General features: G+C 35.2%; 1 protein-coding gene across 1 annotated transcript; it reads left to right on the top strand.

Annotated features, from left to right (window-relative positions):
- Window positions 1-9,835: 9,835 nt before the first annotated feature.
- Window positions 9,836-24,748, top strand: LOC133183790 (uncharacterized). The gene is made up of 2 exons (XM_061318697.1): window positions 9,836-9,907; window positions 24,019-24,748. The coding sequence occupies exons 1-2, from the start codon at window positions 9,836-9,838 to the stop codon at window positions 24,463-24,465; spliced, it is 519 nt and encodes a 172-aa protein (XP_061174681.1). The 3' UTR covers window positions 24,466-24,748.
- The last annotated feature ends 2,109 nt before the right edge of the window (window positions 24,749-26,857 follow it).

The following is a 26,857-nucleotide window of genomic DNA, read 5'->3' as shown; positions in this document are numbered from 1 at the left end:
TTTATGTGCGCACGGTTCACTGTTATATGTATTTGTATAAAACATTCAGTATAATATAATAAATATTGCATGTAGTTGAGTGTAACATTGAAAATTTTCACCCCAAGAAAACCATTGTCAACCGAGGCGAAGCGTTTGTGAAACACTGATGCCCCCATATGGCAGCTTATGTTGAAGGTTAAAGTTTCTCAAATGCAAGTCAAACTTTAAGGTCAAGGTCAAGAGATCAAAATGTTGTTACCCAAAGAAAGGACATGTATCAGTGGATATACCTAGTAAGTATGAAAGCCCAAGAACCAACCATTCAAAAGTTATGGTCAAGGTTATTGTTTTCTAAAATTCAAACTCCAAGGTCAAAGAGTCATAATTAATGGCACGCAAGGGAAGACCTTGTCATAAGAAATACACATGCAAAAGATAAAGTCTTAGCACTAACTGTTCAAAAGTTGTGGTGAAGGTTAAAGTTTTTCAAAAGTAGGTCAGACTCCAAGGGCAAGGTCAAAATTGTTATTCATAGGAAGGCCCTGTCACAAGGAATATACCTGTGAAATTTGAAAGCCCTATTGCTAACTGTTCAAAAGTTATGGCCAAGGTTAAAGTTTCTTAAAAGTGGTTCAAACTTTAAGGGTCGCCTGCATGGCGTAGTGGTTAGAGCATCTGCTCTAGAGTCGCGAAGTAAGGAGTTGATCCTTACGTCACGGGTTCGAATCCCACTGTGGGACGTGGAGACCGGTCCTTTGGATGAGACCATATAAACCAAGGTCCCATATCGCAGCAGGTGCTGGCACGAAAAAGATCCCTCACTGCTCAATGGCCGTAAGTGTCGAGTATAGGACAAAATTTGCAGCTCTCCACCGGTAAGTGGTGGTGTCTCCATATGAGTGAAAAATTCTCAAGAGGGACATTAAACAACATACAAACAAACAAACAAACAAACAAACTTTAAGGTCAAGGTCAAAGGTAAAAAAATGTTTACACCCATGGAAAGGTCTTATCATGTTGAATACCCATGTAAAATATGATAGCCCTAGCACAAACTGTTCAAAAGTTATGGCCAAGGTTAAAGTTGGGTAAATTTTTGCAGAAGTGGGTCAAACTCCAAGGTCAAGGTCAAGAGGTCAAATATGTTGGTACCTAAAGAAGGAACAGAAGGAACTTCTTGTCAGAAGGAATACATGTATAAAATATGACAGCTATAACTCCAACCAATCTAAAGTTATGGGCAAAGTTTTAGTTTTTATGGACAAACACAAACAGACAGACAAACCGACAGGGCAAAAACTATATACCCTTGAATGTTCGATTACGGGGGCATAAAAATAATTTTAATGGTATTTAATTCAACACTGACCACAGTCCATAAATCCCATGAATGGTCATAAAGTGGTACATTTTTAGCTCACCTGAGCTGAAAGCTCAAGTTAGCTTTTCTGATCACATTTTGTCTGTAGTCTGTCTGTCCGTCTAGCTGTCTAGCTGTCCGTCTGTCTTAAACTTTTCACATTTTCCACCTCTTCACCAGAACCACTGGGCCAATTTCAACCAAACTTGCCTCAAAGCATCCTTGGGTAAAGGAGATTCAAATTTGTTAAAAAATGAAGGGCCACGCCTTCATACAAGGGGAGATAATTCAGAAATAGTAAAAATGTGGTGGCATATTTTTAAAATCTTCTTCTCAAGAACCACTGGCCCAAAAAAAGAAAATTATAGGAAACTTTTGTTACATAGTATAAATTCAAGTTTGTTAAAATCATGACCCCTGGGGGTAGGGTGGGGCCACAATGGGAGGTCAAAATTTTACATAGAAATATATAGGGAAAAAATCTTTAAAAATCTTCTTCTCAAGAACAGCAAAACCTTGTTTAGTCATATTGATATGTAAGCGTCCTCGGTAGTGTAGATTCAATTTTGTTCAAATCATGACCCCTGGGGGTAGGGTGGGGCCACAGTGGGGGATCAAAGTTTTACATAGGAATATAAAGGAAAAAAATTTATAAATTATTTTTCTCAAGAACAGCAAAGCCATGGTTAGTCATATTGATTTGGAAGCATTTTCAGGTACAGTAAAACTTGTTGAATCTGGATGTTGTACATTCCGGCATGTTGTACAGTCCGACCTAATATTTTAGTCCCTTGTATTTTCTTTATAATTTATGTTTAATAAATGTTGTGCAATCTGGATCTTGCCTATTCTGTAAACCGGCCGCTATTTAAAGAACTAACTGCTCATAATTAGTACAAATTATCTCCTCTAATCCGGCCACTTATTTTTATCTGTGCCCGCTGGTCATTAGAGAAGTCTTGCGTGGGTAATTATTCAATAATTTATTGTCCCATTAATGATCTATCCTGTATCGACAATTTAGATTTTAACAAACGTGATAAAAAACATCATTAATGGCTCAAGTAAGGCGAGGAAACTTGCAAAAGAATGAGTGATAGTGATGGTTGCTTGTAGCAAATCTGTAGAAAAACTTGGAGACTTATTCATGACCTCCTTTCTACTTATGTTTTGCATGCTCAACATGCATTACTTCCCTTTGTGTCGCTAGTTTACAACTACCATAACGACAGAAGATTTTGATCCAATATTCATTATAACATTTGAAATTAACAAATACAGTGTCTAAATATTCAAACATATTAATTTTAAAAGAAAGAAATTAAGTAGGAATCTGGCCCTAACAAAATAATATTTACAGCTACGATGAGGTTTTGGAGTGTGTTTAAAACATTTAAAGATTTTCAAATTTAATAAATGACCAAGAGATATTATATTTCATTACTGAATAAAAACTAGAAATGAAAATTCTGAAGAAACAAACGAAATATATGATTTTTGCAAGTGAAACATAAAAAATGACACATTTGATCAAGTATTTATTTACCACTCTTTGTTTATATCTATGTAATTTTTAACTTGCTATAACGGTTTAATTTTCTCCAATCCGGATGTTGTCTAATCCGGCCAAAAATTTTGGAATCACTGGTTGCCAGATTAGACAAGTTTTACTGTATTTTAGATTCAAGTTTGTTCAAATCATGACCTCTGGGAGTATGGTAGGGCCACAATGGGGGATCAAAGTTTTACATAGGAATATATAGGAAAAAATCTTTCCCTCAAGAACAGCAAAGCTATGTTTCGTCATATTGATATGGAAGCTTCCTCGGGTAGTGTAGATTCAAGTTTGTTCAAATGATTACCCCTGGGGGTAAGGAGTGGCCACAATGGGGTATCACATTTTTACAAAGGAATATATAGGAAAAAATATCAAGAACAGCAAAGCCATTTGTTATATTGATATGGAAGCATCCTCAGGTAGTATAAAATTGAAGGCCCCCCCCCGTAAACTTTTCAATACTGAATTGATTTGAATTTTTTCCTAGCCCTTGTGCTCAGGTGAGTGATGTGGCCCATGGGCCTCTTGTTTAATGCTGCCGGGAGCTAGCTTGAATCATCTTGGTAGACAGTCAGTTTGTGAATTTGTTAGTAGATGTTCTTAGTGGTATAAAAAATGTTTTATCTTTTTTACACAGAATAGGATCATGATGCACTTGGATAAAAAAAAAAAAAAAAAATAAAAGAAGACTAGAGGAATAAGATTTAATGTCTCCTTGCTTTTGCAAAAGCAATTATAACCAGCTAATTTTAAGGAAAAAAATTCTTTTATTATAAAACTAATATTATTCCCAATAAAATAAAATCATTGCTTAATTTAATGTTACTTAAATGTGTGTTCTTTAATATTGGGAGGACTGTTGTGGATATGTAAATTAATACAGTTTTGCGAATAGGTCTCTGATTTGCTCTTCTAGTTAGAAGACCAGAAGAGCTTTATGTCATAGTTATTTGTTCATTGTCCCTCCATCTGCCTGTTTGTCCATCTCTCTGCTATCCTGTAAACAGTTTTTCAAAATGTCACTGATCCTTGTACAGTTTTGGTCCGATTTCAATATAACTTGAACACAAGTAGACTAAATTGACCTAGACCTTCTCTGTGACCTTGACATTACTATTCTTAAATTTGTAGATGCTTAATTTTACAGAAACTATTCAAAATAATTTTGTCTAGACTTTAATGATACATATTGGTGAGAACTGTTCAATTTCTTGTGACTTCATCGAAGTAAAACTTAACAACTAGACCAAAAACGTTGATTGTAAAATTTTACAAAATTCATCACCTTGTAAAAAATGCCTACATGAAAAAAAAGATTAAAACCATTTTCAATTAAATGCAAAAAGACATTTTCACAGATAGGTAAGGGTTTCCTGTAAAATATATCAGTGCATTCTCTGCAGTCAATTTTTTGAGCTACAAAGATGTGATGTCATTATGGAATATGACGTCATGTCACTGCAGATTTGACCGGTCATAATGGGGAGAGTGTTGTTTACATCTCATTTCAAATCACATGTAAAGTGATAGAAATGTTCTTGTAAAATACACCCAGTTGTTTTTACTGTAGTTTTAAGCCTATAGGCTGGTATAACTAATTATTAGGTCACCTGAGTCACTCACGTGACCTATTGCTATCCATTTTCATCCGTCGGCGTGCGTCGTGCGTTGTGTTTTAACATTTGAACATTTTTAGCTTCTTCTCTGAAACCACTTAACCAATTTCAACCAAATTTGGCATATAGCATCTATGAATGAAGGGGAACTAAAATTGTGAATTTCATGGTCCCTGCCCCCCTGGGGCCTGAGGGGTGGGACTAAAACCACTAAAATTCATGCAATCTTTTAAAAATCTTCTTCTTTACTCCTGGACATCAAGCAGTCAAACTGTTGGCATGATTGTAATAAGCATTGATCTTTCTACCAAAATTGTGAAATTCATGGCCCCAGGGTTAGGGGTTCTGGTGCTGAGGTGGGGCTATATAGATCATGTAGTGAAAGTGCATTATTCCTTTGAAAAACCTTCTTCTCTGCTCCTGGGTACTAAATAAAGTAACTAAGTACATATATAGTTATGAAGAGCAAGAGTGCCTCTTCCAAAATTGTGAATTTCATGGCCCCAGGGTCATGGGTTTTGGTGTTAGGGCAGAGCTCTATTGATTATATAGTGAAAATGCATTAATTCATTGAAAATCTTCTTCTCTGCTCCTGGGTATTAAATAAAGTAACTAAGTACATAGTTATGATGAACAAGAGTGCCTTTTCCAAAATTGTGAATTTCATGGCCCCTGGGTCAGGGGTTCTGGTGAAGGGGGGGACTATTGATTATATAATGAAAATGCATAATTTCTATTAAAATATTTTTTCTACTACTGGTTATTGCCTGATGCCACGTGCGTCAGGCAGTATAAGGATAAATTTTTCCATGGTCTGAAACTAAACGATCATACTTAGTGAGCTAGATTTTGTGCAAGCTGATTTACATCGGAATTTGTTACCTGCATTTAAACAAATAATATCTTAGATATTCATTAATCTGTAATATCTAGTTATCGCATTTGAGAAAGTCAATTGTACATCTTGTGTAATGAAGTATCGCAACTATGTCGCTCCTTGATGACGGAAACGTTTAGCACTTCACTTGCTTATACGATCCATAGATATTGATTGATTTAGTCAGGCAAGCTTTTTCAAAAGCTATTACTTGTAAGGCCAACATTTTTTAATAAAATGATTTACGGGAGCGCCGACTGCAATTTTAGCAAAAAGCAAATAAAAATAAAAGTCCCTGTTGTTGCTTTTAATTTTAAATTTCCCGCCGATCGTCAATGCAAGTGCACTTAGAAAATAAAATAATGTGCAAATAAGTCGGCAATTCTGATTGGCTGCTTTATTGAAAGCCATTATTATCATCCAATCAATTTACATTTGTTATCAGAAGTGTTTCGGAAGTGTATAAATGTGCCAACATGGATGTAGAAATGTCAAGTTTTACAAAAGTTGAGAATACTTTGTCCTTATACACGATAGTTTTTGCAAGTCAACCATAGCTAACAAGAAAGTAAATTAGAGTATGTCCGATGATGAAGTTACTTCGGAGTTAAAAAGAAATTAAAGAAATGATCGGCATAATTTTACTAGAAGATATGTTGACAGGACTGTCACTTTCGCTTTGAGTACCGTATACAGTAGTTCTCTTTTACAATTTTGATATACTTTTTGATGAACATGATAAAAGAATGGAAATCGAAACTAGACGTTCGAATTTTGTGAAGAATAAAATGTGGCGTATCTAACTTGCATGTATATCCAAGAAATGTTTTCAAACTTGTAATATTAACATTTTAAAAAGATCATATGCAGCACTGTACAGACTGAAAATTCAGAAGTATTTTGTTGTGTGTTAAATAATTTTTGAATATATATAAACATACACTGCAAACGAAACAGTATTAATGTGTTAATACTTTCAAGCTTTCAGAAGTTTTTAATATGCATAATTATATGCTGTATTGTAATATACAGGTTTAAAACATGATTCTGGGTTTTATATTGTATTGAGATTCTCTTTATAAAACTGCATTTTCCATTTTTGATTTTGTTGGTTCATGATTTTTTCAGTTCTTTGAGCATAGTGAGGTTCTCTTTACAAACATTTTTTCTTTGGTCATCTTGTTGTGGTCATGATGAATATTTTGATAAGAAATTCCTTAGATTTCCCCCATTTCTTATAAGGGTTTAAAAGTCTACATTAATTTTTGTGTTGGGGTTATCATATTTTAAGGTCCACACCGTTAATAAGGCAATTTTTATCGAATAATTGAAAAAAAAAAAATCAGACACCTTTTCCAATTTTATTTTTATTTTTTTAGTCGACTGTGTAAAATATGGAATTTTATTTTTATTTTTATATATCCCCCCCGACCCAATTTTTTAAAAAAAATTCCCGTAAATCATTTAATGAAAAAATGTTGGCCTAAAGCAAAGAAACAAGTGTATGGTGATGATGAGCAAGGCTGCTTCTTCCAGAATTGTGAGTTCATGGCCCCTGGGTCAGATGTTCTTGTGTAAGGGTGGGGCTTTACTTATTTAATGATATAGTGGAAATGCATTTCTTTGAAAATCTTCTATGCTTCTTGGCATATTCAAGGCAAACAGAGTAAAAGTTTTAATATGCAAAGGTATTTTTACCAGAATTTTGAACACCTGGACCATTTAGTTAAGTGTTCTGGTCCCGGCCAGAGCTCTATTAACTTGTATTCTGCTGAGCAAAGTTATTCCCCTTTGCCATTCACCTTTGATAATTAATCACTGTAAACAATGTATTTGAAAGGTTAATAGAATATGAGAATTATGCAAGAATATTTATTGTCTAATACAAAAAGTACTTTCATAGTTTTAATGATAAGGTAGACTTGGAAATAATATGAATAAAAATGAGACAAAAATAACATCTTTTTAAATGTTCTTCAAAGGCCAAGAGAGGCCAATGTAAGAGGTAGTTATACAGGGTTAAAAAATAGACATTTTGTTAATAGTCTGCATGGTAATGGGACAGATAGATACTAGACCAATTATTTTGTTGATCCTAATCATACTATTTTTCTTGCTTATGGGCAGCAAAGCTTCATTTATCAGTTGTTGTATTGTACTCAGGTGACCGTTAAAGCCCTTGGGCCTCTTGTCCTAAATTAGTGTATAACTCAGTTTTAAAGATACCATTCAAGATAGTGTAATCAAACTTCATATGTTGATACATAATAATGAGAGCTATTCAACTGCATCAACATTTTTTGCCCTTGACCTTTCCTTTGACCTTGACCTCACTTTTCTTTAATTAGTGTATAGCTCAGTTTTAAAGATACCATTCAAGATAGTGTAATCAAACTTCATATGTCGATACATAATAATGAGAGCTATTCAACTGCATCAACATTTTTTTACCTTGACCTTTCCTTTGAACTTGATCTCACTTTTCTTAAATTAGTTTTTAGCTTAGTTTTAAAGAAACTTTTGAAGATATTTTTCTCAAACTTCATATTCTAATACATACTAATGTAAGCAATTCAACTGCATCAACATTTTTTACCTTGACCTTCATTTAACCTTGACCTAACTTTTATCAATTTGTGTTTACCTCAGTTTTCAAGAAACCATTCATAATATTTTTATCAAATTCCATATGCTAATACATACTGATGTAAGCTTTTCAACTGCATCAACATTTTTTGACCTTGACCTTTCCTTTGACCTTAACTTCATTTATTCATCAAAATATTCATATCAAACTTGATTTGCTGATATGTATTTGTGAGAACTATTCAACTGCATCAAAAATGTTTGACCTTGAACTTTCCTTTGACTTTGACCTCACTTTTCTTCGATTTGCATTTTGCTTAGTTTTAAAGAAACCATTTATTATAAGATGTATTTATGTAAGCTTATGCACTTATACATAATTTGGTGAGAATTTATCATCTATATCCAACTACCGTTCACGGTAGCTCAGTCGGTAGAGCGCTCGCTTCGTGATCGGGAGGTCGTGAGTTTGAATCTCCGCCGCGACTGACCTAAGTCGATAAAAAATGGGTAGCAACTGTTCCTTCGCCATGCGCTCGGCACTTTGAAGTGAAAGTTGCGGGTCCTTCGGATGAGACCTTAAAAACCGAGGCCCGTGTCACAGCAGGCGTTGGCACGATAAAGATCCCTCACTGCTCAATGGCCCTGAGTGCTGAGTAAAGGTCAAAATTTGAAGCCCTTCACCGGTATATGGTGACGTCTCTATATGAGTGAAAAATTCTCGAATGGGACGTAAAACAACATACAATCAATCAATCAATCTATATCCAACTTTTTAGATTTCAATTTTAAAGAAACTATTCAAGATATTCTCATCAAATTTCATACACTTATACAAATTATTGCATTATTAATATACCCTCGGTGGGGCCTTCATGTCCTATGGACATATTTCTAGTTTAAATGAAAATTGCTTAGAAAAGAAGTGTTATCACTTTGCTTTGAAATTAATTATGATGAAGAGTGGAAAAATACCGTCTCGTGTGGGTAAGTTGAAATTTTCATGAACCCGCAACATGAAGTCTAACTGATCCTCTTACTCTATGACTGCATATGTAGATCAAACATTGACCACTGCCCCACCAAGGACTTGAGTATTAAACTGATACACATACTTAAAAATTATTTAGCTATCTTGCACCTGTTGTAAACAGCCCCCAATAATGAGTTAACATTCTTCACATGGAACCTTAGAATCAGTTGAAGGGCTTATAAACTCTGTATTTACACCTTTATGTGGTACGTACAGTTTTCTTAGTGCCCCAAAATCTTATTTTAATTATAAGTGTATACATAGAGGCTCCTTAAAGATACATATATTAATGAACAAGGGGCCACAATTACCACATGGTATTTTAATGAATATTGTCTGAAGAAAAGTAAGTTGTTTATTTCTGAACCTAGCTTTTAACATTTCAATCTTTAATATTCATTGAAACTCTGGTAAAAAAGATAACTCTGACTGGTACAGTATAATGCATGACTATTATTCCTTCAATAAATGTCAAGTTTACCTGCCCTTTATGTAAAATTTTGCTATGCAAAGTATGTTGACATTGTGTGTATTTTAATTATGAATAAGATTTCTTTACTAGGACAATTAAAAGCATTAAGGAAAATATTTTATATGAGTAAGCAAAAGGACAAGGAACCTTGAGAACCTTTCATTGGAAAAAAAAAGAGTTGAAATACTCAGAGAACATATGGGTTAATTTTACCAAATTGGGAGTTCTGTAACCTCACTTAAATACAAGCCTGGAAAAACTGGATGCTCTAGTGCCATATAATTTGAAATTTAAGGAAAATATTAATTTTTGACCTGGGACATATACTGATAAATTTTTATTTTTATCTAGATGGAACCTAGACGATCTGGGAGGATTCGACGACCCCCTGCCTGGCACAGCGACTACGTGATGGACTTCCCGGTAAGTATAAAAAACACAAATTCTCCCTGTCTGATTGGAAAATATTGGTACTTTTAGTTTTATTGTTTTATTAGTTTTATAGTTTTATTTTTTCTATAATTTTACAGAAAGATTTAGTTAGTTGTGGTTATTTTCAACTTTCATTTTTTTTTAGCTTACATGAGCTGAAAGCTCAAGTGAGCTTTTCTGATCACATTTTGTCTGTAGTCCGTCTGTCTGTCTGTCCGTCTGTAAACTTTTCACATTTTCGACTTCATCTCCAGAACCACTGTGCCAATTTCAACCAAACTTGCCACAAAGCATCCTTGGGTGAAGGGGGTTAAAGTTTGTTCAAGCGAAGGGCCATGCCCTCTTCAAAGGGGAGATAATTAAGAATTTGTGAAAATTTGGTGTCATCTTTTAAAAATCTTCTTCTCAAGAACCATTGGGCCAGAGAAGTTGAAACTTATGTGAAACCTTCATTACATAGTGTAGATTCAAGTTTGTTCAAATCATGACCCCCAGGGGTAGGGTGGGCCACAATGGGGAATCAAAGTTTTACATAGGAATATATAGCAAAAATCTTAAAAAATCTTCTTCTCAAGAACAACAGAGCCACAATTAGTCATATTGATATGGAATCATCTTCAGGTAGAGTAGATTCAAGTTTGTTCAAATCATGACCCCCAGGGTTAGGGTGGGGCCAGAATGGGGGATCAAAGTTTTACATAGGAATATATAGGAAAAATCTTTAAAATTCTTCTTCTTAATAACAACAAAGCCACAATTAGTCATATTGATATGGAATCATCCTCAGGTAGTGTTGATTCAAGTTTGTTCAAATCATGACCCCCAGGGGTAGGGTGGGGCCACAATGGGTCATCAAAGTTTTACATAGGAATATATAGAAAAAAATCTTTAAAATCTTTTTCTACAGAACAACAAAGCCATGATTAGTCATACTGAATATGGAATCATCCTTAGGTAGTGTCGATTCAATTTTTTTTTCAAATCATGACCTCTGAGGGTAGGGTGAGGCCACAAAGTTTTACATAGGATAAAAAATTTACATAGGAATATATAGGAAAAATCTTTAAAAATCTTTTCAAGAACAGGAAAGCCATGATTAATCATATTGATATGGAAGCATCCAGGTATTGTAGATTCAAGTTTATTCAAGGCATCATCCAGTGGTAGGGTGGGGCCATAATGGGGGATCAAAGTTTTACAATAGAACATGTATAGGAAATATCTTTAAAAAATCTTCTCAAGAACAACAAAGCGATGATGAGTCATATTGATATGGAAGCATCCTCAGGTAGTATAGATTCAAGTTTGGTGACAGGCGATCAAAACTTTACATATGAATATATAGGAGGAAAATCTGCTGACGAAGAACAACAGGGGTATATTGACTCAGGTGAGCATTGTGTCCCATGGGCCTCTTGTTTATTTATTTATCCCAGCTTGTATTAGGGCTGTTTATATTGAGCAAAAAATTTTGATAAGATGCAACTATTTTGGATTCTTTCTAATGCGTGAATTCTACAAGAACTGGGTTTTCTTCATGACTCATTTCATAGTTCTTGTCTCACTGTCACTACAAAATACACTTTAACATCTGTAAATTCAACGTGTTGAAGTCATGGCTGTAGGAACCGATATATAGATTACTTATAATAGAAAATATAGCTATTATATGCTTGTGCCCCCTCAATAAAAATGTCTGATTACCCTTTTTTTATTTGCTTGTCAAGGAATTTTTTGAAGTTGATAGTGCCCCCAACTGAAAATGTATGACTGTGCCCCCCCCCCCCCCCCCCAAACTGAAATTGCTTCCTACTGGCCTGGAGATACGTACAGCACTAGTTGTCTCTGTGTTAAGTAATATTATTAGGAATGTTCTATCTCCTTAAAGCTGACATGAGCTCTTAAAAAGGCATTATTTTTCATCCTTGTACAAATTATTTCATTCCCACATGTGAATGTGAATTATTTCTAGACATGTAATAATTTCAACAGTCAAAGCATATAGAAAGATACTAGAGGAAATTGTCTATTAGATGTGTCCATCTCCCAGCCCAAAATAGATTTTCTTGTTTATTTATTTTTCTAAAAATTTCTTGTCTGGATCCGTCTGAAATCTTTTGAAATTTTATAGCGATAGTTAGTGAATGGGTTTCAATCTGATCAGCAGATCAGCATGGACTAAGTGTATTGACGCTTAGACTGTACATTGTATACTTAACAGTTACTGTCGAGTTTTTATGGAGTTTATCACTTTTTTGTGATGCATATTTCAATAAATGGAATTCAGGGTGTAAATCACTAGGAATGTGCACATTTTCGAACCATTGCAGTGGTCTTATTACCAGGTATGAATAAGTTTACAGCATTCGACATGTTTTCTGGACATGCATCAAGTGCATGTGGATATGTGCAGTAAAGATACTGGTTGTTTGTTCCATTCTAATGATAGATAATTTCAAATTGTGTTCACAAAGTTTACTGCTTATTATTTCAGGGTTTTTAATGCATATATTGGCGACTACTTTAAAAAAATACATGTGCAACTATATTTTTCAGTTCCAAACTTGCATTTTTTATACCCCCCGCAAACGAAGTTTAGGGGGGGGGGGGTATATTGGAATCAGCTTGTCCGTCTGTCTGTAGACGAAATTTTGTCCGGACTATTTCTTAGAAACTGTTGCAAGGATTTGTCTGAAAATTTGTACACTTATTCTTTACCATATGAAGGTGTGCACCTGATATTTTCATCATGATTGGATAATTTTTTGCATTTTACAGGTGGTTTTTTCATTTTCATTATGTGGTTTTGTCCGGATCTGTTCCCAGAGACTATTGCATAGATTTGTATGAAAATATGTACACTTATTATTTACCATATGAAGATGTGCACCTGGTATTTTCAACATTATTTGATAACTGCATTTTACAGGTTTTTTTTTTCATTTTTATTGACTTAGTCATTTCGGGTTCATGTCTAAGGTTTGAGACTTAGAATCTAGAACATCTGTACAAAAATGTAAACTACAGCTTAAAACTACTCATTAGAACTTTAAAAAAAAACACGAAGTATTAAAAACAGTTTTTACATTACACAGCAGATATGTAAATCCATTTGTCCCTTGGGAGTTATGAGTGGACATGCATCCAGTTAAAGATTAATAAATGAGTTCAGTGTGGACGGTTTGTGAAGCAGCCGAATCCAAGCCTATTCCATTCAGCCGAACCCGGACTCATCAGCGATTTGTTAGGGCATCTCTGATCAAGCAGGTCTTATCTATATCTCCTGGGAATTGGGCAGAAAGAAATAAAAATCTCTGTTGTCTAAGTCTCTTAATTGTAATTCATGTCTGTCAAAATACATAGTTACTGGAACCAGCCTTTTATTTTTAAATTGAGTTTGATATAAAGGTATTAAGATCAATTTGATTTTGTATAATTAATTATGATATTTTTTTTTTTCAACAATCAGTTTGCATAGTGTCATGTCTCACAAAGATGACAGATAGTTGCAAACTATTTTCTCAATGTAATAAAAAACACTGTAATTACTAGTATTGATGTTTTATTAGGCTGCACCTTGGTTTCATTCATTAAAAAAAAATATAATGAGTAATTAAATTTTCAGTCTAAATGTTTAAGCAAATTGTGAACATCTCTCACATCTAGAAATCGTTAGTGATTTGGTACCTTCTCTGAAAAACCCAGCGGGGGTATTTGTCCCTTTTGGACAGTTCTAGTTTACATTTGTAATTCAAAACAATAAAAATTTATAAATATTGTTATAACTGTTTATATCTGTTGTGGTTTTGATACGTTTTAATGAATTCATGTGTTTCCAAATGCTTTACCATCGAAGATGAGCATAAGTCGATAGTCAAACCAAAAATTCACTCAAGTGTAACAAGCACATGGAGGTATATATCGTAACAATAAGACAGGTATCTGAAAGAAATATGGTGGAATACAGCAATGGTTTGTATGAAACAGTTGTACATAGATGAAAATGTCACATTTTTAGGAATTTATGTCAGCTTTAATGTTTAAATCATTATTGTTCAGATTTAATTTGGAACAGTCAAATATAATCTTTGGTGATTGAAATTTCCAACTGTTTTACAGATTGAATTATAAGTAAAACTGCCTCATGGACACATATTCCCATTTTTTAGGTCACCTGTGTCACTCAGGTGACCTATTGCTATCTGTTTTTTCCGTCGTCGTCCGTCGTGCGTGGTCCGTCGGTTGCAGACTCTTGAACATTTTTAGCTTCTTCTCTGAAACCACTGAACCAATTTCAACCAATTTTGACATATAGCATCTATGGGTGATGGGGATTAAAAATTTTGAAATTCGTGGCCCCTGTCCCCCTGGGGCCTAAGGAGTGGGGCTAAAACCACGAAAATTAATGCAATCTTTAAAAATCTTCTTTACTCCTGTATATCAAGCAGTCAAACTGTTGGCATGATTGTAATAAGCATTGAGCCCTAACCAAAATTATGAAATTCATGGCCCCAGGGTCAGGGGTTCTGGTGCTTCCTTTTCCAAAATTGTGAAATTTATGGCCCCGGGGACAGGAGTTCTGGTGCTAGGGCCGGTCTATATAGATCCTATGGTGAAGGTGAATTATTTCTTTGAAAATCTTCTTCTCTGCCCCTGGGTATTATTTAAACAAACTAAGTACATTGTTATGATACACAAAGATGCCTCTCCAAAAATTGTGAATTTTTTGACCCCAGGTTCAAGGGTTCTCGGGGGGGGGGGGGGGGGGGGGGGGTCTATTGATTATTAAGTGAAAAAGCAAAATTTTTTTGAAAATATCCTTTTCTGCCTCTGGTTAAAAAAGCAAAGAAGCTAAGTGTATAGTTATGATGAGCAAGAGTGCTTCTTCCAGACTAGTGAATTTCATGACCCCTGGGTCAGATGTGCTGGTGTGAGGGTGAGGCTCTTGATAATATAGTGAAAATGCATTAATTCTATTAAATAATCCTGTTTGCTCCTTAGTGTTAAGCAGATAAACAAAGTGATTAGTTATGATGAGCAAACTTATGGTCCCAGGGTGAGAGGCTCTGAAGTTTCGGGGGGGGGGGGGGGGGGGGCTCTATTGATAATAGAGTGAATCTGTAGTTCCTTAAAATTCTTCTCTGCACCTGGGCATATCGGAGGCAAACAGAGTAAAAGATTTTATAAGGAAGGGAATTTTTACCAGATTTTTGAACATCTGGACCATTTGGTCAAGTGTTCTGGTCTTGGCCAGGGCTCTATTAGTTTGTATTCTACTGAGAGGAGTTATTCTCCTTTGCCATTTACTTTTGGTAATTAATCACTGTAAATAATGTACTTGAAAGGTAAATAGAATAAGAGAATTATGCAAGAATTTTTATTGTATAATACAAAAAGTTCTTTCATAGTTTTAATGATCAGATAGACTTGTAAGTAGTAGAAAAATAAAAATGAGACAAAAATAACTTGTCTTATTAAATGTTCATCAAAGACCAAGAGAGGCCAATGTAAGAGATTTCAACAAGGGATTAAAATAGTACAGAAGCATTGAAAATTTGTTAATATACTGTATGGTGATGATGATAAATGGGGAATAGATTAGAACCTAATTTATGAACTGTTAATGAATATCAAGACCAATTATTTTGTTGATCATGATCACCCTATTTTTCTTGCTTTTGGGCAACAAAGTCTTACTTTTCAGTTCATTTTATACTCTATGCATCCTTTATATTGTTGTGTCATACTCAGGTGACTGTTAAGGCCCTTAGGCCTCTTGTTATACAATATATTCTTAAATATTGATACATATTGATATATGGATTTATTGATCCAGCCCTAGTTCTTGTATCATAACATCTAAAACTAGAAGTATCTTCCAAGATTCTTCCCTGCATTCCTTTTTCCGAAAATGTGGTATTACACCCTAAGAAATCAAATAAAATGTATTACACCCCAAGAATCCCAGTAAAATGTGTTATACCCCAAGAATCCCCATAACATTTTTACTTCTACTTAGAGTGATCTTCATTGCATTTGCTATAGACCACCCAAAATGTAGATTTTAATAAGACACATCTAAAATCCAACTCTATTGAGCACAACATTCCGTATATTCTACTACTGTTACATTGCTGAGATCAAACAAATACCACGGCCTTTATTCTTCAATATACCATGATACATAAAAAAATTATCAGATCAGAAACACATAAAAATGTATGAATATATCTATCTCTAGCAAAGCAGTTTATAAAAAACTGTAAACTGCCCCAAGTTATGTTATATTGTATGACATAGGTTAAAATAAGCTTCATTCCTTATAGTTTAATTTGAGTGTAGACAATAAGATAATTTTTCCTCCAAAAATGGCTTCAAATTAAGCATATTTTAAAGTAACGTCAAGTGGAATAATACGTTTTTTGACATAACTCATTGTGATGTAGGCAACTTATGTTATACGATACAAACAAAATCTTTTATCCAACCAAACACATGTTACAACTAAAATTAAATTATATATATATTTAATAATAAATCAGAATAAATTAATCCGGAACAGCTAAGTATCGATTACAGGGTTCGAAATTCACTATATACAACTCGCAAAATTCCAAAATTGCAAGTTAAAAAATAGGTAATTCGCAAAAACTTGCGAGTTGATTTTTTTGCATTGAAACTGTAGCAAAATTATATAATATGACAGAACACAATGCTTTTGATTTAAATCAGTAATTTAAATAAAAGTCACCCTGTAGTTGTATTTTGTGTATTGTACAGTAGTTACTTTTTCCTTAAGTTACATGTATTTAATTTATATAAAATTTTACTTTATATGAAAATTTAAAAAAATAAAATTGTGAGTTCACTTTCTTGGTACTCGCAATTATTTGTGAGTTATAATTTTAGGGAGTTTCTAACCCTGGATTAGTCATATTTATATGAATTAGGTATTCTCAGGTATGGAAAAAGTTGAAACTTATGTGAAATCTTCATTACATAGTGTAGATTCAAGTTTGTTCAAATCATGACCCCCCGGGGGTAGGGTGGGCCACAATGGGGGATCAAAGTTTTATAAAGGAATATAGAGAAAAAAATCTTTAAAAATCTTCTCAAGAAGAAAGCCACAATTAGTCATATTGATTTGGAATCATCCTTGGGTAGTGTAGATTCAAGTTTGTTCAAGGCATCCCCCAGTAGTAAGGTGGGGCCATAATTGGGGATCAAAATTTTACAAAAGAACATTAATTTTATAGGAAATGTCTTTAATAATCTTATTCTCAAGAACAACAAAGCCATGATTAGTCAGGCAAACATTTTATTATATCCTGTTTTACGGGAGTGCCAACTCTAATTTGGGCTAAAATGAAATAATAATAAAAGTCCCAAATTCAATTTTATTTATATTTCTCCTGCCAATAGTTTATTTTTAGTCAATGAAAAAATGAAAGATATAAAAATAAACTTTTCATAAGCCTTTCAAATGCGATTTGTCATTAGCTGTGGTAAATAATTAGCATACTTGATTCTGACCATCCGGCTCGCCCAGGTAAACTGGCTATGACCGGCGACACACTTGATTCTGAGCTGGTATTGCACACAGATCAAGCCAGGTGAGCCGATGGAGCCGGAAAAATTTGATAGGCTCGGGCGGCTTCAACTTGGCGTCCATGGGGATAGTAGTGTTGAAAATTGTTTGTTTTGAGATGTGAAGCTTTTGATCAAGGTACGCTTGTGAAATGAACATTTTTGCAAAAAGTGTAGTCCTTTTCTATGCTAGTTAATGTTTTATGATAGAAATACAATATTTCTTTTACTTTACATGAGTCTGTTCGCTTGATTCTAAGAGTGTACCGGGGTTTACCCGGCTTGGTTCGGCTCGGCCAAATTCTTTCACAATCAACTATGCTAATATTCATCCAAACACAGTATTCGAAGTGTGAATAGTCACTGCACAGCATAGTGCCAAAATGTTAGAATCGGAGGGTTTCATATATTTTTAAATAGTCATTTTAAAAAAGTGACATGTCAAAATCGGAGGGTTTCATATATTTTTAAATAGTCATTTTAAAAAGTGACAAAGCGTCAAAATGTCAGAATTGGAGGGTTTCATATATTTTTAAATAGTCATTTTAAAAAGTGACATGTCAATGTCATATATTAGAAAAAGTATAATTTTCAGATTAACTTTTAATGAAAGATTGAATGAAATAGACGAAACAGTTATTTTGATCAAATGTCATGCAGTGGGTCACGTGGGAATCAAGGTTCTGTCAACCGCTTGTTTTGAAAGGTTTGAGTACATATTATCTTTGACAATTGCTTCAATATGAGGGGTGATCAAAAAGTTTGCGAACTAATTGAATTACTTACTTAAAAGAAATAAAATGAGGTTTCAGTGTTTATTATTTTTTAAAGTAGTCCTCTCCAATTTTGATGCACATCTGGCATTGTTCTGCCCAAGCACAAATCACGTAATCCAGGCAGTCACGTGACATGCTTTGTAGCGGTCTGTTCACAGAAGCTAAGATATTTTTCAGAGTCTTATATTTCTGACCATGCAAGTAATTTCTTGTAACAAGAACAGACCATCTGTCAGAAATAGTCAAATCTGGGCAATAGGATGGGTGGATAAGGATATCCCTTCCCAGAATTAGCATGGTGACCATCAGAACCCGAGTCCTCCGTCTCGGGAGCATCGTTTATCCAATGAGGAAAAAGTATGGGGGCCTTCTTTTTTTTCATAACTCATAAGTTCAAAGTCTAAAGTAAATGATATTTTAGGGATTTCATATTTATATTATTGCTCAGATATTCAACTATTTTTCTTACTGTAACTTGGCGATCTTTCAAAACAAATTGCTCAACTAAAGACACATCTTTTTACTGACTTGCTTTCGCTGGGCAACAGAACAAACATCATTTTTAACCATCTCCCTGCCTTCACTAAAACATTCAATCCAATTAATGAGTGAACTTCTGGTAAGTCTTTTGTCTTCATAAAACTTGTACAAATTATCATGTTCTACTGCAAAGGAATTTCAGAGATATATGTTAAACTTTACAGCTGTTCATTCTCGAGTACGACTGAGTCAACCATTTTTTTTCACAAGTGACCTATAGCTACAGACTGACGTCATTTTTACATTGTGACGTCACAAACATGGAGCAAAACATTTTTTAACATCTGCTATTTATGGAACGTGCCAAATTTCATTCTGATCTGAATTGTGGTTTTTTAAATATAGAGATAGTTCGCAAACTTTTTGATCACCCTTCGTCCACGTTGAAATACATTTTAAAGATTTTTTAAACTCAATTTTAAGACAATCCACCTACATATATATTAATTGGAATTGCATTAAAAAAAATATTATACAACTTTTCTTTTTATCATGTTTCATGTGCACTTCTGTGAATTAATTTATTTTAGCAGATCCATTGAATGTCTCACTGTATTTTTGCCATAACTTTGCCAGAGCTAGTTCAAAATCCTCAAATCTTGTAATTTGCTGAATACCGAAAAATAAAAGATTCTGAAAAGTTTATGAGGGATGTGATATAAGTCCTATAAGTTTTACTGTGGTGACACTAATATGATATTTGATAACTGAGAGAAGACTACAGATTTGTATGCTTGATTTGCATTAATGTTAGAAACTGCGAGCTGTTATTACTAGAAATGCACCCCCTGCCCCATATATCTAAGAGAAAGTTCAATTTAAAATAGTTCATTGATACATTAACAGTACCAGTTTTGTGTTTTGTATACATAAGTTTTTTCAAATAACTTTTTTTTTCCTAACAAATTAAGGTCATAGAAAAAAAAAATCCATCCTTAATTAAAAATAAAATTTTTATTGCATTTTAAGCTCACCTCAACGAAGTTGAGATGAGCTTATGCTATACCCCCGGCATCGGTGTTGGCGTCAGCATTAGCATCTTGGTTAAAGTTTTAAAAGCAAGTCCATTCCCAAGTAACTATAAGCTCTACCTGGACCATACTTGCATGGATGATGCTTCTAGGGATGGACACTACCACACTTGCTTCGGATGCTTGATCTGACCTATATTTTCCAGTTGAGTGACCAGGTTAAAGTTTTTGGAGCAGGTCCATTCCCAAGTAACTATAAGCCCTACCTTGACCAAACTTAGATGGATGATGCTTCTAGGGATGGACACTACCACACTTGCTTCAGATGCTGGATCTGACCTACATTTTCCAGTTGAGTGACCAGGTTAAAGTTTTTAAAGCAAGTCCATATCCAAGTAACTATAAGCTCTACCTGGACCAAACTTGCATGGATGATGTTTCTAGGGATGGACACTACCACACTTGCTTCGGATGCTTGATCTGACCTAGATTTTCCAGTTGAGTGACCAGGTTAAAGTTTTTGGAGCAGGTCCATTCCCAAGTAACTATAAGCCCTACCTTGACCAAACTTGCATGGATGATGCTTCTAGGGATGGACACTACCACACTTGCTTCGGATGCTTGATCTGACCTATATTTTTCAGTTGAGTGACCAGGTTAAAGTTTTTGGAGCAGGTCCATTCCCAAGTAACTATAAGCCCTACCTTGACCAAACTTGCATGGATGATGCTTCTAGGGATGGACACTACCACATTTGCTTCGGATGCCTAATCTGACCTACATTTTCCAGTTGAGTAACCAGGTTAAAGTTTTTGGAGCAGGTCCATTCCCAAGTAACTATAAGCCCTACCTTGACCAAACTTGCATGGATGATGCATCTATGGATGGACACTACCACACTTGCTTCAGATGCTGGATCTGACCTACATTTTCCAGTTGAGTGACCAGGTTAAAGTTTTAAAAGCAAGTCCATATCCAAGTAACTATAAGCTCTACCTGGACCAAACTTGCATGGATGATGTTTCTAGGGATGGACACTACCACACTTGCTTCGGATGCTTGATCTGACCTAGATTTTCCAGTTGAGTGACCAGGTTAAAGTTTTTGGAGCAGGTCCATTCCCAAGTGACTATAAGCCCTACCTTGACCAAACTTGCATGGATGATGCTTCTAGGGATGGACACTACCACATTTGCTTCGGATGCCTAATCTGACCTACATTTTCCAGTTGAGTAACCAGGTTAAAGTTTTTGGAGCAGGTCCATTCCCAAGTAACTATAAGCCCTACCTTGACCAAACTTGCATGGATGATGCATCTATGGATGGACACTACCACACTTGCTTCAGGTGCTAGACCTGACCTACATTTTCCAGATGAGTGACCAGGTTAATGTTTTTGGAGCAGGTCCATACCCAAGTAACTATTAGCCCTACCTGGACCAAACTTGCATGGATGATGCATCTAGGGATGGACACTATCACACTTGTTTCAGATGCTGGATCTGACCTAGATTTTCCAGATGAGTAACCAGGTCAAAGTTTTTTGGAGCAGGTCCATTCCCAAGTAACTATAAGCCCTACCTTGACCAAACTTGCATGGATGATGCATCTATGGATGGACACTACCACACTTGCTACAGATGCTGGGTCTGACCTAGATTTTCCAGATGAGTGACCAGGTTAAGGTATTTGGAGTAGGTCCATTCCCAAGTAACTTTAAGCTCTACCTGGACCAAACTTGCAATGATGATGCATCAAGGGATGGACACTACCACACTTGCTTCAAATGCTTGATCTGACCTAGATTTTCCAGATGAGTGACCAGGTTAAAGGTTTTGGAGCAGATCCATTCCCAAGAAACTATAAGCCCTACCTTGACCAAACTTGCATGGATGATGCATCTTGGGATGTACACTATTTAACCAACCTGCTGGTTCGACCTAGATCTTCCACATGAGTGAATTTTTGCCATATTTTAACCAAATTAGCATGGATGATGTAGCTAGGGACGGTCACTTTCAGATTTGCTTTGGATTCTGAATCTGACCTGCATTTTCCAGATGAGTGTCCAGGATACTTTTTTTGGAGTAACTATATAACATTATGGCCTGTTATGATTAAACTTGCATAGATGGTGCATCTGAGGATGAAAACTTCCAGACTTATTTTGGATGTTGGAACTGACCAAAATTTTCTTGATTAGTAAACAGGATAAACGTTTTTTGAACAGGTCTGTTTCCTAGTAACTATAAGTTGTACTTAAACCAAACTTGCATGGATATTGATCTTGGGATGTACACAAACTAAAAAAAGAATATGATGTGAAATTTGTCTTACTTAAAGATAACATTCGTCGAGGTGAGCTTCGTAATCTTTGATTACCTATGTTTTCATTTTATTTTTATTTTTCTGACCGACTGCTTATACTTAAAGCTTTTATTTTTATTTTTATTTCGACCACCCGACTCAAATTTTTGAGAAAAAAATTCCATAAATCAGAAAATAAAAAAATTTTGGCCTCATATTCATATGGAAGCATCCTCAGGTAGTGTAGAGTCAAGTTTGTTCATATCATGGCCCCCCCCCCCCCCCCCCCCCCCCAGAAAGGGTGGCAGACATCTTTAAAATTCCGTTTACAAGAACAGCAAAGCCATGATTAGTTAAATGAATATAGAAGCATCCTCAAAAAGTTTAGTTTCAATTTCATTCAAAACATGGCACCTGGGGGTAGGGTATACCTAGAACAGCTGATCAAAGCTTTACGTATGAATAGAAATCTGCTGATGAAGAACAGCAGGGCCATATTGACTCAGGTGAGCATTGTGGCCCATGGGCCTCTTGTATAATTTTTCTGGCATTTGTGTTTAAAATGATTTTGATGCATATTTTGGACACTTTAATGCCTATGATCATTAAACTTTGTCAGTTGATGCATCGTAGGTCCTCAAAGTACTTTAACTGAAAAGTAGGTCACTATGGCCTACTATTTTGAATTTTATGGCTAATCTTGTTGAAAACATTTATGGGTCATCATTGCAAATACTTAAAACTTTAGAATCATCAAATCTTGTAAATTGATTCATCTAAGGAACTTAAAACATATTTATCAAAAAGTAGGTCACAGTGACCTACTTCTTGAATTTTGCAGGCATTCCTTTTCAAATTGTTTTAGAGGCATATTTTGGACACTATCAGTCCTATGATCATCAAACTTTGTCAGTCGATGCATCTTGGTTCCTCAGAGAGTTTAAACTAAAAAGTAGATCACCATGACCTACTTTTAAAATTTTATGGCTGTATTTAAGGTTACCATGATCTTCTTTTGAAATTTTATTGCTACATTTAAATATTTTCTGGTTCTAATTGGCTTAGAATCATTAATTTTTGTCAGGTGATGCATCCTGGGTCCTCAGAGAATGTCAACTAGAAAGAAGGTCACTGTGACCTACTTTGGAAATTTCATGGCTATATTTAAATATTTCAGGTACTTTTTGGCTTAGAATCATCAAATTTTGTCAATAGATGCATCTTTAGATCTTCGGAAAACCACAAGTAAAAAGTAGGTCACCAAGACCTACTTTTGAAATTTTAAGTCTATATTTAAATATCTCAGGTACTTATCGGATTAGAATCATCAAACTTAGTCAATTAATGCATCTTGGGTCCTCGGAGAATGTCAACCAAAAAAAGTAGGTCACCATAACCTACTTTTGAAATTTTATGGTTATATTTAAATACCTCAGGTCCTAATTGGCTAAGAATCATCAAACTTTGTCCGTTGATGCATCTTGGTTCTTCAGAGAAGGTCAACTAAAAAGGTCACTGTGACCTACTTTTGAAATTTTATGGCTATATTCAAATATTTCAGGTCCTAATTCACTAAGAATCATCAAATGAAATCTCATAATCTCATGGCTATATCTGAATAATTAAGATAATAAGGGGCTTTGATTCATCACACTTTGTCAGTTGATTCATCCTGGGTTCTCGGAGTGTTTGAACCAAAATGTAGGTCATGATTTACTTTTGGAATTTCAAGGCTTTATCTAAATATACAGGATATTTAAAGGCTTTAAAAAGAAGTGATAGGTTGTACAATTAATCACAAGAGCGATTCAAGGCCCTTGGGCCTCTTGTTTTCTTAATGAATGCTATGGAACTGGAGGTTCTGTATAGTTTGAGATTTAATATTCTGACCCGTTTCTGACACTTTTTTTTTCCCTTCTAGGTGCGGAAGTCCATCAGGCAGCAGAGGGTGGAGGCTGGAGATGCTCTCCAACAGCCTGAGGAGATGGCACTGCCACCTCTCCAGCCTGTGCTTGATCTTCCTGAGGAGGAGCTAGAACAAACTGAAGAGATGGCACTGCCATCTACTCAGTCTGTGATAGCTAATCCTTTGGAAGACCTTGAACAGCCTGAGGAGATTGCAGTGCCAGCTCCCAAGCCTGTGTTTGATCTTCCTGAGATGAAGCTTGAACAAACTGAAGGGATGGCAGTGCTATCCACTCAGTCTGTGATAGCTCCTTCTCAGAGAGATCATGCTCTTGCACATGCTTGGGAGATGGCATTGCCATCTTCTCAGTCTCTTGGAGGTCATCCTTCCTGGCTTCCATCTCGATGCTCGCCTTCCCTGGAAGTGATTCCCCAGGATAAGCCACCACCAGTGGGAAAGTAGGAGATGGGAGGCATCATGATGATGGTGAGTGGTGTCCCTTTTCCCTCTATTCCTCCTTTCTAACATGTCTGTTCATTATTAACCTGTCTTGCTTCTTTCCCATTCTTATCCGTCACTTCTAACATTCTTTTTTATTAACCATTTCCTCTCTGCTCATTAACATGTGTTTATTATTAACCATTTCCTCTCTGCTTACTAACATGTTCTACCTTTTTAACATATTTTTCATTCACCCGTCTTCCTTCTCTGTAACTTATGAACCCTGTGTCTAAATATTTTTTCACACACCGGTATTCAGACGTAGGGTTCACGAGTTTAACATTTCATACTTCCTATTAACAGGTCTCTCATTTTCAGTTAACCACCCCCCCCCCATTATTAACTATTTCCTATCTGCTTACTAACATGTTCTACCTTTTTAACATATTTTTCATTCACCCGTCTTCCTTCTCTGTAACTTATGAACCCTGTGTCTAAATATTTTTTCACACACCAGTATTTAGACGTAGGGTTCATGAGTTTAACATTTCATACTTCCTATTAACAGGTCTCTCATTTTCAGTTAACTCCCCCCCCCCCCTCCATTATTAACCATTTCCTATCTGCTTACTAACATGTTCTACCTTTTAACATAATTTTCATTCACCCGTCTTCCTTCTCTGTAACTTATGAACCCTGTGTCTAAATATTTTTTCACACACCGGTATTTAGACGTAGGGTTCAACATTTCATACTTCCTATTAACAGGTCTCTCATTTTCAGTTACCCCCCCCCCCCCTCCATTATTAACCATTTCCTCTCTGCTTACTAACATGTTCTACCTTTTTAACATATTTTTCATTCACCCGTCTTCCTTCTCTGTAACTTATGAACCCTGTGTCTAAATATTTTTTCACACACCGGTATTTAGACGTAGGGTTCAGTTCATGAGTTTAACATTTCATACTTCCTATTAACAGGTCTCTCATTTTCAGTTACCCCCCCCCCCCCCCTCCATTATTAACCATTTCCTATCTGCTTACTAACATGTTCTACCTTTTAACATAATTTTCATTCACCCGTCTTCCTTCTCTGTAACTTATGAACCCTGTGTCTAAATATTTTTTCACACACCGGTATTTAGACGTAGGGTTCAACATTTCATACTTCCTATTAACAGGTCTCTCATTTTCAGTTACCCCCCCCCCCTCCATTATTAACCATTTCCTCTCTGCTTACTAACATGTTCTACCTTTTTAACATATTTTTCATTCACCCGTCTTCCTTCTCTGTAACTTATGAACCCTGTGTCTAAATATTTTTTCACACACCGGTATTTAGACGTAGGGTTCAGTTCATGAGTTTAACATTTCATACTTCCTATTAACAGGTCTCTCATTTTCAGTTACCCCCCCCCCTCCATTATTAACCATTTCCTATCTGCTTACTAACATGTTCTACCTTTTTAACATATTTTTCATTCACCCGTCTTCCTTCTCTGTAACTTATGAACCCTGTGTCTAAATATTTTTTCACACACCAGTATTTAGACGTAGGGATCATAAATTTAACATTTCATACTTCCTTATTAACAGGTCTATTCCTATTTTCCTCCCTCCCTTAGCATGTTTTTCCTCATCAATATTTTGCCTTTCTTATTTCCTATTTTCCTTCCTCCCTTATAACGGTTTTTGTCAGTATTTACCTGCCTTGCTTATTTCCGATTTCCCTCCCTCTCTTCTGACATGTTTTTCCTGATTATTAACCTCTTGTTTATTTCCTATTTTCCTCCTTCCCTTATAACATGTTTTTCCTCATCATTAACTTCTCTTGTTTATTTCCCATTTTCTTTCCTCCCTTATAACATGTTTTTCCTCATTATTTACCTGTCTTGTTTATTTCCCATTTTCCTCCCTCCCTTATAACATGTTGTTCCTCAACAGTAATCTGCCTTGCTTATTTCCTATTTTCCTCCCTCCCCTCTAAAATGTTTCTCTCATAATTATTTCCCATTTTCCTTTATCCTCTTTAACATGTCTTCATTGTTAATGGTTTCTCCCCCCCCCCCCCTCACCTGTTCATTGATGTCCATGATGCATTTGATATTTTGGTTCTGATTTTTTAGGGAGTTTTGTATTGTTTTTGTTTGTCTGTCAAAGCAGTTACCTTTTGCATATTTTGCTTATTTTCTGTTATGACTTTTTTATCAATTCTAAATTCATTTTTATCATTTGGCTTGGTAGTAAATTAATACTTTGGTTTTTTTTATATATCTGGTTTCAATATTAATTTTGCTACATTTTGCAAATGTTAGAATTTTGGCTTAATTTAGTAATTCTTTGATACAAATGATGATGCACTGGTGATAAAACATTGTTTATTCATTATTGAAATTTTCAGTATTCAAATTTTA

This window comes from Saccostrea echinata, unplaced genomic scaffold (assembly GCF_033153115.1).
Source record: "Saccostrea echinata isolate AGI-Se365-2 ecotype Australia unplaced genomic scaffold, CSIRO_AGI_Sech_v1 ptg000009l, whole genome shotgun sequence".
Lineage (NCBI taxonomy): Eukaryota > Metazoa > Mollusca > Bivalvia > Ostreida > Ostreidae > Saccostrea > Saccostrea echinata.
The sequence above is the reverse complement of the archived record's forward strand: the minus strand, read 5'-3'. Positions and strand labels throughout refer to the sequence as shown.

Excerpts from the sequence above, each read along its gene's own strand:
- LOC133183790 (XM_061318697.1), top strand. The coding sequence starts at position 9,836 with ATGGAACCTAGACGATCTGGGAGGATTCGACGACCCCCTGCCTGGCAC. Across the intron at positions 9,908-24,018 it reads ACTACGTGATGGACTTCCCG|GTGCGGAAGTCCATCAGGCA; the intron begins GTAAGTATAAAA and ends TTTCCCTTCTAG.